We start from the raw sequence: 15,471 nt of genomic DNA, 5'->3' as shown, positions 1-15,471 counted from the left end.
CATACCTAAAGTAGTAAGCAATTTCTTTAGTGGATGCTAAAGATTAATAATAATCCTATTGCAGAAGCCTCCACTATGAATATGGCTCATCCTGTTTCTTCCTCAGTCTGCTTCTTCAGCAACATAAAGTCCTGAAGATGGAGTCGTTCCCTCATGATCTATGCGGTACTTGTGAGATACTACCAGAGCTTTCCACCCACAACGGTTATCCCTTAAGTGTGGAGGTGGAGAATGTCTGTAGAGATGAATGACTGCTCTGAGATACATGGAAGCTAAATGGTGATGGATCCTCATATTTCACTCGCACATACATCTACAGCTTCCCACTCCTATGGCCCTAGATTTTCAGCTGCTAGTCCTGTCCAGCCTTGCAGGGCACTGTGAAACAATGGTGGGAGACAACTGATGGGGATTCACTGCGGCATCCATCTGCTGAGGGGTTTCTAAAGTTTTAGTTAAACTGCTTCCTCAGAGATGTACCAAACCATGGGTGTAGGTGGGTCACCAGAGCGCAGGCTTAGCCTTATCCAAAGAGGCTTTTATTATGCCCCGATCTAGAAGGTCAAGAAATTCAGGAAAACGTGTTATTGTCTTACTAGCGTTCCCCTCTCGTCTCTCCTCGTGTTCTTCTTCCCACTGAATAGGAATGCCCCAGGGAAAAAGTCCAAAAAGAGGACCAGGACCGCCAACCATGCATGAACTGCAGTGCCTGGAGGATGAAAGGGAAATTGGGGAACTCTTGAGTTTACAGTGGCTGCAAGAGTGGGGTCGGCTAGAGCACTACCACAACGACATTCAAATGAGGCTGGGACATGCAATTGAGGCTGGGTGTGTTGTGCCAGCTGTTTGAAGAAGGAGAGCAGGGAAGTACCAGTTTTGGTGTGCAAGAGAAAGTCCTCCTTGACCCCCAGTCCTCACAGCTCCAGAAAGTACCAGGTATATGGTGTGTGATACGCTAAAGGTCTTGAGTGCCTTTTGATCTTGTGCTTTCACTGTCTCCCTTTCAACATCTAATTTATAACATAGAACTTATTTGGTGTCATATTTACTGCACTAGGAGAAAACTCTTGTTCCTCCTGCTTATACCCTGTACTTCTCTTCCGCAGTCATTCCTTGTTATCCCATACCCACCATTACCTCTTTCCTCACCCACAGTCTGGCTCTCAATCAGCCCTTTCTGCCTTCTGTACCCCTCTTATCCATTTTCCGGCCTTTTCCACATTTTTGTCACCTTGTGCCTTGCTTATGTGTCTCATTGGCTCACCTTTCCCCTTCCCCTTTCCCAGCCAGCGTGAGAGTCTTTGCCTGGCCCATGCATTAGCCTCCATCTGACCACCTCCTGGCCCATGCAGGGCTCTCCTCTGAGCACAAGCAGCTGGCCCTGCCTTATTCCCACTGTGAGCACCAGAAACTCCAGGCATCTAAAATACAAGACAAAACGGATATCCCTTAAACAGCTAAACCAGAAAGGGAAATTATTCCATAGATTCCTTGCAGTTTAACCACACGTAGCCCAAAGCATGAGCAGCCATATTCTAAACTTACTCTTTGCCTTAGAGTGCCTGATCCGGAAAGGCTATGAAAAAGGAAAAGTACACATCATTAGTGACTGATGACAGGCCTACTCAGGTCTCTGAAACTGCTTAGAAAGTTAAGTAATGATAACAGAATAACAAAGTATATATAAGCGAAGAAGCAAAATGTAAAATTGAGAATATTAAAGCATTTAAATGTGAAGGAATTTGGAATTGGAGGCTAAAAATTAAGGTAGTATCTTCCGATTGACTAGTGGGAACAGTGTATTATTTGTGTATTCTTTTGCAGTTCAAATCTCTGAAAATGCTTAGGCTGGGGTCCCCAGCTTCCGGTGATGTCTCAGTCCTGGGCCTTGGATTTCAATAATGATTCTGTGGGGGTTCCTGGGTTCCATTAATGATTAGGTGGAGGTCCACAGTAGTCAAAAGGTTGAGAATCACTGGTCTGTCTTACAAAATTCCTACTTTGAAGCATCTGAAGACCATGTCCAATAGGGAAAGATCACATTAGCTATGACCTTAAAGATTGCCGAAGAAGTAATATCAGTTGATCTGTATGTTAAGAAACACATCTATTTTTCATTTACCACTATCAACACTGAAAGCAACCATGGCCCACATGCACAACAGGTTTTTTGTTTGCAAACCCTCTGATTCTGTAAATCAGGGGGGTTGCGAATGATAACCTTTTTAAACCGTTTTCCGAATCGTTAAATGGGTTTAGGAAACAATATCAAATCAGCACTTGGAAGGCGCATGTTCATAGCGCCCCTTCCAAATACTGGTTTGTTATGGAATCTATTAATTTTTTGCGACTGAAACCAGGTTGCAAACCTTTAATATTGACAAAAACATTTTTAAAAGTAGGCAGTGGTCTCTGGGACCACTGCCTAGTTCTAAAAAAAAAGTTTGTAAAATGTTTCATTTTTAAAAAAATGCATCCTGCTGTCCTTTCCGGAACATGAGTTACATTTAACAAAGACAGACATGGTGCTCTGCTCAACTCAACCTCCATTCCTATGATGGCAGTGAATGGTAGTGGGCTGCAATTTGTGACTTACCACACGAATATTCTTGAGGTAGGCCAAATTTTACCTGTGTACCAATTGGTACGTAGTTCGGTTCGCAAACTACCAACGCATTCGTTAAAAATTCATTGACCAAATTGCGACCTCTTTTTCCTAGTACATGGTGCCCCATGTTTCTAAACGTCAAAATAATATAAAACTGTTTTATCCAGGCTACTCCACAATCATATGCTTTCATTTCTATTGATTCTTAGAAAATGAATTATCTGTTTAAAGGTGTAATCTGCTTTGACCCCTGGCCACTTTCCATGCGGAGGCTTTTTGTTTTTGATGATATTGCTTAGCTCACAGGAGGTTTGAATGTGCTACCTGCGAACTTACATTTATTACTTTGTCCTCCTAATGGAACCTTTCGCACAGTGGCCACACTAATTGCCACAATGTACAACACTTCATTTCTGTGATCTTAGACCCTGTAAAACCCTTTATGTGACCCTGATAATGTTGCTAACATTGATCTAAACTCTATGCTATTCAACATTCTTAATGTTCCAGGTTCCTTCATGTGCCTTTGTTCGTATTTTGTGTCATGTCTTAAGGGGTGAACTCCCCAGGCACCAGTGACTTTTATATGTTTCCCAAAGTGCATCCTATTTGGATTATAGGAATGGTAAGGGCTGTCTTCTCTCTTGTTTAAGATCGAAGTCTAATCTGTAATGGAACACCTGGAGCAGAGCTTGCCTTCCGGGGTTCCATTGTTACCAGTCCCTTGTAGACGGAGATATAAATAACATCTTTGGGTTCCAAGAGATGCTTCAGTTTGGGCGAGGGAAATCTTAAGTTTCAATTGATCACCAGTATGTGTACGCTTCCTGTATCCAAGGTAAACAACCCACGTGTTGATTTTGGTCCTCGCTTTAACATTTGACAACAGATCACTAACTTTACTTATAAGCTGGTTATTCAGTCGGTTATACTAACTTCTGTTAATTCAGGATCTAAAGTCTTCGCTCAACGTCTCACTATTGCTAAGTTAGAGCTATGATAATGCCGTATATGTAGAGTGTCCTTGTGGATTGGTGCCAAAGCTCCAGCTTTTTCAGAAACCAGTTCCACAAAAGCTGAAGTATGTTAACAGCTTTAAAAAAGCACATCCACCCTCATCTGCACTGACTTGTAGCAAGGGTCCCCAGCTGTCTTGGCCTGTGCACTCTATTTTTTTCATGAATCTGTTTATTAGCATTTTATAATAACATTACATCACATTCGTAAGTCACTAATATTTGAACATAATGCATAGTGTTTTCTCTCTATCACTAAATGCCATTCAGCTAGATGATAACACAATGGTGCAATATACTATGCAGCGTAATCAATAACAGCACATACTTATCAACTCGCCATTTAAACCAGTTACAGAGCGGGTCTAACAGCACTTTCTCATCAGGGACACCTCACTGATGCCAGTATGGTTTACAGCTGCGGCCTGCAAGAATAATGAGCCGACAAGAACCGTTTGGTGAGTGCGTCACTGAACAACACCCATCAGTGCACCATTACTCTCATCACAGAATGTGCGGCTCAGGTGTCATTGCAGAATAGGCAGATGCTATAAACGTTTAATAAACTAACCGTATAAACAAAGAAAAACAACTGCTGGTTACTGACATCCATACAATTATTTCCCATATAATCACTTCCCGATCGGGCTGAGTTCTAGTGTGCATCTGTCTGGCATGCCGGTGGAGGGGCTGGGCCAGGCGTCAAGTCCAGCAAACTGTGCCCTTCCGTCCTCCAGCACTACGTCTAATCCTGTTGTCTCATACACCCCCCCCCCCAACGCAGCATGCCACACATTTAATGGACTCTCATTCTTGCTAGTCCGAACTTCCCTCCTCTAGGTCCCCGCTCATGTTCTGCAATTTCAACAGCAGCTCCTCCCAACCGGCCGACAGCAGAAACTGGCATAGCCCCTACACCTCCTCCCTTTTCAGTGCTATGCCCTCTGCCCCCGCCCATACCTCAAGGAAGCGTTTCCAAGCCTGCACCGGCGGGGGATCCTGTGATTTCCATCTACGAGTCACCAATCGCTTTGCCACAATGAGGCCCAGGTCCGTGAAACGTACCTCCGCTCTATGCCGTTTACTTCTAGGGAATAGCCCCAGTATACACGCCTCCCAGGTGAAAGGAACTCGCTGTGCCGTGAAGTCAGACAAATGATCAATTACCACCCTCCAGTAGGAGCACAAACTAGGACAGGACCACACCATGTGCAGCAAATCTACACCAACTCCGTGGCATCGGGGACAGGCCGCGTCCCGGCTGGCAAAGTATTTATTTACTCGGGCTGGTGTAAGGTAGGCTCTATGAACTATATAGAACTGGATTAGCCGAAATCTGGAGTTACGGGGTATGTTTAGGTGGACTGAGAGAGCTAACCTCCATTGCGCCTCTGCGATTGGACCGCCCACATCCTCCTCCCAGGCCGCACGCAGCGCGTTGCACTCCAGGGCAGTATGTGTCCGCAATGCATCTGCAAACCAGCTAATCAAGCGTCGACCCCGACCCATCACCTGTAAGTATTGAATCAGTAGATGAGTGGGAGGAGCCACCGAGATGTCTCCCCATCCGGACCTCAGAGCTCGCAGTAAGGAACTGTACACTATGAACTGACCAGGCGGCAACCCCAGCTGCTGAAACCTAGGGAACGGGAGCAGCCGACCCTCCTCGTAAAGATCGCCCAATGTACACAGTTCCACTTCGTGCCATGTGCGCAATTCCGAGTCCGACGTGATTCTGGGACCCCGTGGCGTGCCTGACAGCGCCAGGGCCGGCGCAAACGGGACCACCCGCCCTGTGAGCCGAAGGGATCTACGAAAACATCTATAGGCTACCTTGAGGAACAGCTGCTGCGGTGTCGGCGCACGCGTGAGCGGATGGAATAAATGTAGAATCTGTGGCAATGACCAGGGACCCCGCTCCGACGCTGTGTCAGCAAGCTGGGCACCCGCCAGCCACCTTGATACCCACTGAAGCGGGGCCGCCAGATAGTAGTGCTCCAAATTAGGGACTGCCAGTCCGCCCCTATCGAGCGTCATGTACAACTTTTTTAGGGCAACTCTACACCGGCCGCCATTCCAGATGAAGTCTCTCAACCCCGTCTCCAGGGACCTAAAGAAGCCAGGGGGAACATAGTGCGGGAGATTGGAGTGCAAAAGACGCGGCAGGACTACCATCTTCAAGAGGGCTATCCTGCCCGCCACTGACAGCAGCAGCGTCCTCCAAAATGACATTTGAGATTTGATCAAAGACATCGCTCTTACGAGGTTGCCATCAGCCAGATCCTCCTCGCGATGGTAGATTCGGATGCCCAGATATCGGAACGTGCACGGCTGCCATGGAACAGAGCTCCCAGCCAAATTAAGCCCTGGGTCCGAGAGCCCAGGATCAAACGGGAAGAGGCACGACTTAGACCAATTGATCTTGAGGCCGGATATCGCCACGAAGCGCTGGAGCAGCAACCCAAACTCCGACGGAATCTGCGTGACATCTCTAAAATACAGAAGGAGGTCGTCAGCATACGACAATATATGCTGGCCGTCCCCTAGGGTGATCCGCCAGTCATTCCCCTCTTTACGCAGGGCCGCCTCCAGGGGCTCCATGGCAAGTGAAAACAACAGCGGTGAAAGAGGACAGCCCTCCCTCACGGACCCCAGTTTCACCCGGACCTGTGGTTCAGTGTATAACAGTTTAACCAAACGAATGAAGGATGGTCCCATACCAAACCGCTGCAACACCCTAAACAGGTATGGCCACTCTAGGGAGTCAAAGGCCTTCTCCAGATCAAGAACAAGGCAACCCGCCCTCAGCCAATCTCGCCTCGCGTACTGCATGACCCTGAACAACCTTCTAATATTGTGTGAGGTGTCTCTAGCCAGCACAAATCCGTTCTGATCGGGGTGGACAAGGTCTGGCACACTCGGCGCAAGGCCAGCGCCTTGGCTAATATTTTATAGTCGGTGTTCAGCATTGCCAGGGGCCGGTACGAACCCATCTCCACCGGGTCCCTCCCAGGCTTGGGAAGGGAGACCAACAGCGCTTCCCTCTGAGTGGCTGACAGAGAACCCCTCCGCTCAGCCTCCTCGTACACGCTAAGCAACCTGGGAGCCAATTGCAGCACGAAGGCTTTATAGAAGTCAACTGGCAAACCATCCGGGCCTGGCGTTCTGCCAGATGCAAGCTCATGAATACTGGACCTTATCTCCTCAAGTTCAAGAGGCGCCTCAAGTGCCTCCATCTGTTCTTCCACCAAACATGGAAGCTCCACCTCGGCGAGAAATTCGCCGCAGGAATCGCCCATGGGAGGCGCCCCGAAGCGTAGAGCTCCCTGTAGTGCCTCGTGAACTCAGCCTGTATCTCCCCGGGCGCGTGTACCAGTCCCCCCGCCTACGAGCGGATCTCCACTATCGGTCCCCTCGCACAGTCACGACGAATCAACCAGGCCAGCAGTTTACCTGATTTATTGCCTGAAGCGTGAGTTCTCGCAGAGTGTGCAGTATAGTTCAAACATCGCAAGCGCTCAAGCAGCGACAGGTGTTCAGCGCGTACCGCTGACAACATCGAATTTTCGGACTGATTGCCAGCCACCTCCCCATCCGGCTGCAGTAAAACGCGCTCCACCCGAATCAAGTCGCGTTCAGCGGAACGACGCAAGTTACATTGAGTTCCCAAGCAGTGCCCCCAGATGAAAACTTTGAATGCATCCCACTCTATCAAGCCCGACGAAGCCGTGCCATCATTGTGCTTGAAATATTCTGGGATCGCAGTGCTCAGTGACGCCCTAAAAGCAGCATCTTCTAACAGTTCCGGCCTCAACCTCCAAGTAGGAACAGCCGGGCGGGAGGACTCACAACTCAGGCTCACAAGCAGCGGGTTATGATCCGAGTGTGTGCACCCCATATAATCTGTGTTCACTATCACTGAGGCCAAGTTCGAGGTGCAGAGCATTCTATCTAAACATACATGGAGGGAGTGCGGGGCAGAGTAGAAGGAATAGACCCTATCTTCCGCATGCCGCTGCCACCATATATCTACCAGTTGCCATTGCTGAGTCCAGGTCACTAAACCATGCGTGGCAGCCACCACCGGGGACGTGGGCAACGGAGGAAAGGAGCGGTCCAGGTCAACATCAAGCACACTATTGAAATCTCCGCTCAACAGCCATGGAAGATCACTCCAGCCCGCCAAATGTTGAGACAGGCCATGCAGAAAAGAGGTCTGGTCTACATTTGGGGCGTATATAGAACCTAACACTACAGTGTGACCTGCCAGTCTCCCCCGAACCAGCACAAATCTGCCCTGCGGATCCGCGATCTGCTCCTCTGCCGCAAAGGGAGTGCCAGCTCTGATCCAAATCAATGCGCCCCTAGCATACGCTGAGTGACCCGCTGCGTACAATTGCCCTCTCCAGCGTCGGCGCAACCGGGGGATCTCCAGCCCCACTTGGTGCGTCTCCTGCAGAAACACCAGGTGGACTGAGTGCCTTCTAAGATAGGAATAGATAGCGTATCGGCACCCGGGGGTGTGTATGCCTCTTACGTTCCAGCTAATCGCAGTGTATGAAGACATGTCATTGGGAGCAAACCACCACTCATCCCCCACAACACCGCCCCTCCAGACAGCGCCACATCAACATTACCCTTTTCCCAACCATCGATCGAGCGCTCAGTAGATGCCCTCCAGCAGAACCAAAACATAACTACTACCATCAGAGCAGATAAACAACAGGTCACCTCCCAAACCCAGCAACAAGAACAGAGGCGTGCAACCACACAATCATGCATCGTGTGTCTCCACTAATAGGAGTATAGGGTGGGCCAAACCCACAGAAAAGCAATCCAAACACAAGCCATTCTGTCCGGCTATAGCAGATAACTGGTAAAAAGAGGGGGACATAAGAAGAAGCTCACACGTGTCTATCGCAATGGCGCGCAGCTCGCAAGAGTGGGCACCGCGCCAGCAGCCATGCACAGCCATACAGGGTTGGACGCCCATATTCAACCACCAGATCCACCACCGTCTCATTTGCAATATCGTACTAATGTAAGTCCAGTGCACACTACTAGCCAGAGGAATAGTTCCAGCACTGTACAGACTCCCAACACAGCTTAAGGATCCCTTAGAAGAGCTCGTCCGCGGTGGCCGGTGTCACCGGCGGGCCCCCGACGAGACCCAACTCCGAGAGGCAGTCCGGCATAGCAGGTCGGTTGCTGGGCGGCTGCGAAAGTTCAGTGTCCGAGTCAGACTCCAGCGGGGACGCACTAATAGCCGCAGCAGAGTGAATCGCTTCCCTTCTCTCTTGTATCAATTGCTCTAAGTCTGGTGCGTGCGTCACAGGACCAGCGCGGGCTTCACCTCTCCTTTGGACACATCTGGCCCGGTTACGCTTGCCTCAAGGCACCGGCACAGTCCGCTCTGCAGCGCCACCTGAGGCCAGTCCCGTTGACTCAAGCCACTCCCACGCCGCCTCAGGTGTAGCAAAGAAATGCGACTTGTTCTCCGCCACGACTCACAGCTTGGCAGGGAATAGCAAAGAGTAATGTAAGCCAAGGGATCTGAGCTAACATTTCACAGGCAGGTAGGAGGCCCGGTCTCTCTGTACCGCTACGGTATAGTCCGGGAACAGTAAGATCTGCGCACCGTCCACCCGAGGAGGCGAAGCAGCCCTCACAGTTCGTAGTATAACGTCTCGGTCTACATAGTGGAGGAGCCGGATGATAAATGGACGAGGAGTACTCCCCGGCGGTCTCGGACGCGCAGGAACCCGATGAGCGCGTTCTACAGAGAAGAAAGGAGTAAGTCCACTCGCTGGCACCAGTCCCCGCAGCCAATTCTCCAAGTAGGTCATTGGGTCCTGACCCTCGGTGCCCTCTGGCAAACCAACCACTCGTATATTGTTCCTCCTGGAGCGCCCCTCCGCATCTTCCACCTGGTGCTCCAACTCCACCACACGGGCCTGCACATCCTCCATCGCCGATTTCAGACAGGAGGCCATCAGCGTCTGCTTGTCCACTTTCGCCTCGATCTCGCCAGTTTTGTCTACCAAGTTGCGATGGTCGGCGTGCAGCATGACAAGGTCGCTTGCCACCTTGTCTATCTTGGCTTCCAATGATGCACGGGCACGCTCCAACGAATCTCCAATGCGCTCCACTGCAGCAAGGACCGCATCTAGCTTCTGGCTGTCCTGTACCACCGAGTCCTGCGATCTCCCGGCTCCGGCACCAGAGCGCAAACGCCCCGTCATGCTCCAGGCCCCGATGAATTTCCGCCTGATTCCAAGTCTCCACTCACCGCCTCGTCGCCTGCTGTATCCGTTCCGCACCTTTAATCAGCCTCAGTTGGAGCAAAAGGACCAAGGGAGTAGCCCGTCTCCAAGGCTGCACAACCTGACGTCAGTCTGGACAGCCAGCGACCGCTCCCAGTTCCGCACCACCGTCTCCTAATTGCAGCCGGCTCCGCAGGGGTCAGCACCAAGCACGGCCCCCCCACGTGGCATCCTCCTCGCTACTGGCAAACAACTGGCCACGACGGTCCCCCACAGATCCTCTGCTCACGTAGACACTCAGGATAATGGGACAGGCCGAGCCCGCTTGCCGGGGCCACCAGCCCACCACCACACGGCAGCACGAGCGGCTCGGCCCACTGTCCCCTCACCTCCAGGCTCCCACCTCTTCTTCCAGCCTCACGGGTTCCACCATCAGTCAACGATGGCACAGCGGGCCAATCAAGTCCACCGCTAGCACAGCTGTAAGTCGGCGCTTCTTCCCCCGGGCCCGACACGGCCCGATCACCTCTCTCCAGCAACTCCCTCAATACGCCCCATGACAGGGCTCAAGTCCTCTGGGGGTTGCCTTCACCCCGCCATCGCTGCAATCATGGACCGTCCAGATGCCGCCGGAGCCCCACCAGTTCTCAGGAGGGCCCCACAGGCCAATCAAGTCCAGCGCGAGCACAGCTGTAAGTCAGCGCTTCTTCCCCCGGGCCCGACACGGCCCGATCACCTCTCTCCAGCAACTCCCTCAATACACCCCATGACAGGGCTCAAGTCCTCTGGGGGTTGCCTTCACCCCGCCGTCGCTGCAGTCATGGACCGTCCAAATGCCGCCAGAGCCCCACCAGTTCTCAGGAGGGCCCCACAGGCCCGGCTCGGGTCCACCGCCGGCCCCCAAGAGGCACCTGCAGACCGCTTGTCCGCTCCGCGCCCCTCGTTCCTCAGGGCGTCTCTTCACCCCCCCCGGGGGGCGGCGACCACAGGAGGATCTCACCGCAAGGGTGCCTCGGTTCGGGGTCCCGGTCCCAGCCGAGCGCGCCACTCTGCTCCGCGTGGCCGCGCCGTTCCTCGGCCCAGGCCGGCAGGCCCGACCCACGCGGTCGCAGCCCCGCTCCGTTGCAGGTCACCGCAGGAGGATCGTTCCCGGACCCGACAGGTTCCGGGGCTGCACGGGCCCTGGTCCGACCGCCTGCAGGGCAACGGAGCTCCTCTGCCCCCTCAAACAGTGGTGGATAAGCCGGGCGCAGCGCGGAGCTCTAGCAGCTCGCGTCCACCATGCTCGATGGCTTGGCCACACCCCTTGGCCTGTGCACTCTATAGAGTAAAATATCTCACTTTTTGCATACTCCGTTCACTTCCAGAGTAAACAATTACCAATCAGATTAATCCGTAGAGCAGCACCTTCTCCCTTTTTCACAAATGTTCTGTTGATGCAGAGCGGTCTGGACCTGTCTTGTGTTGTGCCAAAAGTATGGTGCGCCTCACCCATGCATCAGGGACACCTCAGATATCTTTCTTGTTGTTTTTATGAATTGTACTATTGCATAAAAGTACCTAAATTGTATATGTTTATATAAAGTTTTGAAGCTTCCTTAGGTGGGATTCCTTTTTTCATTGAAAAAGTAACTTGAATCATCTCTCATCTGTCATTTATATAACATATTTATGTATATGTCGGACATCTTTATTTTTGTCTATTTCTCACCTTTATCAATCAATATATATATCTTTCCATCCATTAATGTCAGTCGACGTACATGTGTGTCCGGCTAGCAAACAATTTATCTATCTATTTATCTATCTATCTATCTATCTATCTATCTATCTATCTATCTATCTATCTATCTATCTATCAATTTGAAATACAGCATATGTATATCTCTTTCAATATAATTTTAATTATCTCTTTTTATGTCTGAGCAAGGGGACTATAATCAATATTGATTTCAATTGGGGACAATTCTTAGCTTTCACAACATATTGTGACACATTCAGAAGAAAATCAAAGCACTAGACTTAGAAATTCTTAATTAACATGCTACATTTTTTGATCACCCCCACTTTAATATGAGTGCACAATTGAGCAATTGAAGGATCTGTTGATAGTAGTTAAGTTGTCAGATGTGTAACACGAAAGCAAGTTGTAGTCCTGGCATCACAACGTGGTAAAAACTTGTGGTACCTGTGCAAATCATTACTCCTCACTCCCCTTCAGTTCCCATTCTTAAAAAAATTAAAAGTACTTAGTAACAGGCTAAAACACCAGTGTAAGTATTTTAACAATCAAAGAATCCTCTACTGAATTTGATACCTACCCAGTGATAGGGAGGGGCATGGCCAGCACCAGACGGCCTGATTTTATGGATATCTGATGTCCTTAGTTTGGCACTAGTTAAAACTTCCTTACTTCTCAGGTGTCAGCAACATTATGTTTTGTTTGGGGATAAAGATATGATTTCACTTGTATTAAGCTAGACAGTAGCTCATGACATAATTTAGTGGAAAGCTTACAGCTGAGTTAGTAGGCTGCAAAAGGGAGACAATCTGTCACCTAGAAGGATATCTGCTGTCACCCAATTTTAATAGGAATGAAATCCCAGGGTGACTGAGAAGGATATAATTCAGGGAGAGAATTCAAGAGTGAGCACAACAGCAACATCACAGACACGAAAAATTTCAGTGTAATTCAACGGCTGCAAACTTAAACTTGAGGGAAGCATACAAAAGCCACATAGAAAAAGGACCTAAGACTATAGAAAAATATAAGACATTAGAATTACTCCTACACCGCCATCAAGTGTTACCCATTAAAACACACTAGAAAACATGGGAACTTCAAGGTCAAAATATCACATTGTATCATTGCACACAGAGATCTAAACCAAAACCCATCAAAATGGACATCAGTTACAAATGCACTGTTTTGTTGGAAAGGAGTGAACACTCTCCACTTTATCACCTCCCATATCTCACACTCAACAACTCCTCCCATGCTGAACCACTGATAACATACCACAGTCTCCCCTCACTCTAGAGGACCCAAGTCTTAACGGCAGTTGAAACAAAAGAAGCATCTTACATGTCACATGAGCCTTGCTCAGCATCTTTCATCAGCATTCTAACCCTTGACATCATGAAAATATTAAACACCTTCCTCCAATAAGGTGAAGTCCCAAGTTGGGTAAAGCATGCCAAACACCCCAAATAATGATGAAATTAGAAGATGACCGAGATGTGATTAACTAATACTCTTTATTCGGTCACCCATTTCACCTTAAGATCATGAAAAATGTAATTATAGAACAATGTCTAAACGTCGTAGACAACCATGACATCCCTCACCACTGCCAATCAGAGTTCAAATCGTTCATATCACATATCAGACCTGGACACTGAGCAGGCAGGAGTCCTTATTCTGCTGACCTATTGAATGCATATAAGTCAGCCACAAGATTTTACTAGGCTGCCTGGCACTGGGAAATTAGGCAGAATCACATAGGCAGTCCTCCTGTGTATCTCGTTATTTCTGAAAGAACAGAGTGAGCAAGTTCCAGTAAGCATCTCCACCTCATGCGTCATGGATATTTCATTCAAAAGGTTCACCTGTGTCGTCACTAATAAGCGTACGCCGATGATGCACACATCCACATCCATCTGGCTATAAAGATCCCCTAGTGTTTAAAGCACTCCTACTTCTTAATGTAGGAGTACAACTTGTTTCGGAATTTATCTAATTGGGGGCGTCTCTGGCAAGTATTGTACTCAAAAATAGAGCTGGCAAAATCATTTTTTTCTCCTTGGAAACCATTTCGAGAAACCGTAACCAGATTTCGCATTTATAGAATAATATAATAATGAATAAAGCAATGTTTTGTATTTTGTGAAAGCGTAGTGATAAACCCAGTGTTTATTTTTGAAATACCATTCCCTAGGATGCTTCTACATCAGAGACACATTTGCCGAAGAAAAACTAATAGATCTAAAACAAAAGTACGGAGAGAGAGAGAGAGAGAGAATGTTTTAGATGCACACAAGTGAGGCAAAGGGTATTACAACACTAGTAGTAGGGGCCTCATTACGACTTTCGGGGAGCTCATTTTGGGGGTGGTTACATAGGTAACAGGGAGTTAGACAGAGATATACCCTGAGCTCATTTTGTTGGGGTCCTATTTGAAGACATATGCCTCCTTATTAACATAAGCTGGCAGATATGAAATGTATTTTCTGAAATGCAACATTGATGTTCTGTGGAGAATTTATCTGATATATATATTGAGTGAAACATAAACTATTCTCTTTTGCATTGAAATATTCTGTAATTCTTTGTCCAGCATACCCTCAAAATGAAGTTTCTTCTCATCACAAAACTTTCATCTTCATATATCACAGGTGAAGGAAGCTTTCGAAGAATGTATCAGTCTCTCTGCTACTGGATTCTTTAGGTAAAGAAAACATCTTTCTATCTCATTTCTTCGGGTGACTTGGACATTATTACAATGTTTAATAATTGTTACTATTCTCTCTAGAAGTTGTGTTTTGTTTGTAGTTTTTCATATATTTTAATTTTGTTTGTGTGACTGTAGATTTGTCTTCAAGATTGCCTTTTTAGTTTTTACATAGCAGCTCTTAAGTGCCACTAGCAGAAAACGATTTCACTGTAACTATATGCGTGGAGCTTAGCATAGGAATTGCAAGAAGCTTCCACCTGCTGCTTACTTGCAAAGAGTGACTCCATTGGTGTGCAGACTGAAATGACTATAGAATTTAAGAGCTACTCTCAAATAATGTCAATAAGATATAAATAGAAAACAACATCCAAATATATCAGAAATACAAAATAATCCTGTATGTCTGCTGATATATATATATATATCGATGTACATATTTAATAACTGTGTGTCCAGTCTAGGGCTACATTCAATTGCTAGTTTTGATTAATAAAAATATAACATTATCACTTCTTAAAGTATTTTATTTCTCCAATATATAATTTATACAAAAATACTAATATGATGACTAAAAACTACAACACTAACTCAATCACACCACATTCATACTGAAAAAAGATATACTTATACATAGAAAAAAAGTAAATACTCTTAATTACAAAAGATTCCTAAAAAACTCACATACAATAGAAATACATATCCATATACATATACAGATTGATAAAATACAATATCTAGCATTGCTTCGATCTAGAACAGTTCTGTAGTAGGAACCCGAAGCGTTTCGGTGATCTTCTCTTAATGAGGCCACCTTCATCAGGGCAGTTCCCGAGCATTTAATCAAATATTGTAGTAGGCCCAAAGACAGGACAATCAGACAACACTGTAGATTATGTTCTGAATTCACATCACATTGATAGATGATATCTAGTGCAAACAAACATATAAATATCATATAAGTAGCAATCTTGAAGTGTGGGAGTCCTGTGATCCATGGCCTAGAAATATATAAGTTTCAATAACATACTACATCAACCAGAATTATATAAACACTAGAGCCAAAATTAAATAGATATAATCAGATGTGTCAATAAATATGGAAAACACCCTTAAGTGACTCATGCTATCAA

The 15,471-nt window shown here is 47.5% G+C and overlaps 1 protein-coding gene across 1 annotated transcript in view; it reads left to right on the top strand.

Annotated features, from left to right (window-relative positions):
* LOC138285751 (aldehyde oxidase-like) overlaps window positions 1-15,471 on the top strand; it is a 588,222-nt gene that overhangs the window by 488,502 nt on the left and 84,249 nt on the right. Inside the window, 1 exon segment of the mRNA XM_069226091.1 lies at window positions 14,283-14,335. Coding sequence (XP_069082192.1) covers window positions 14,283-14,335 — 53 coding nt within the window.

Source organism: Pleurodeles waltl, chromosome 3_1 (assembly GCF_031143425.1).
Source record: "Pleurodeles waltl isolate 20211129_DDA chromosome 3_1, aPleWal1.hap1.20221129, whole genome shotgun sequence".
Taxonomy (NCBI): Eukaryota; Metazoa; Chordata; class Amphibia; order Caudata; family Salamandridae; genus Pleurodeles; species Pleurodeles waltl.
Note: the sequence above shows the minus strand (reverse complement) of the source record. Positions and strands in the feature narration are given on the sequence as shown.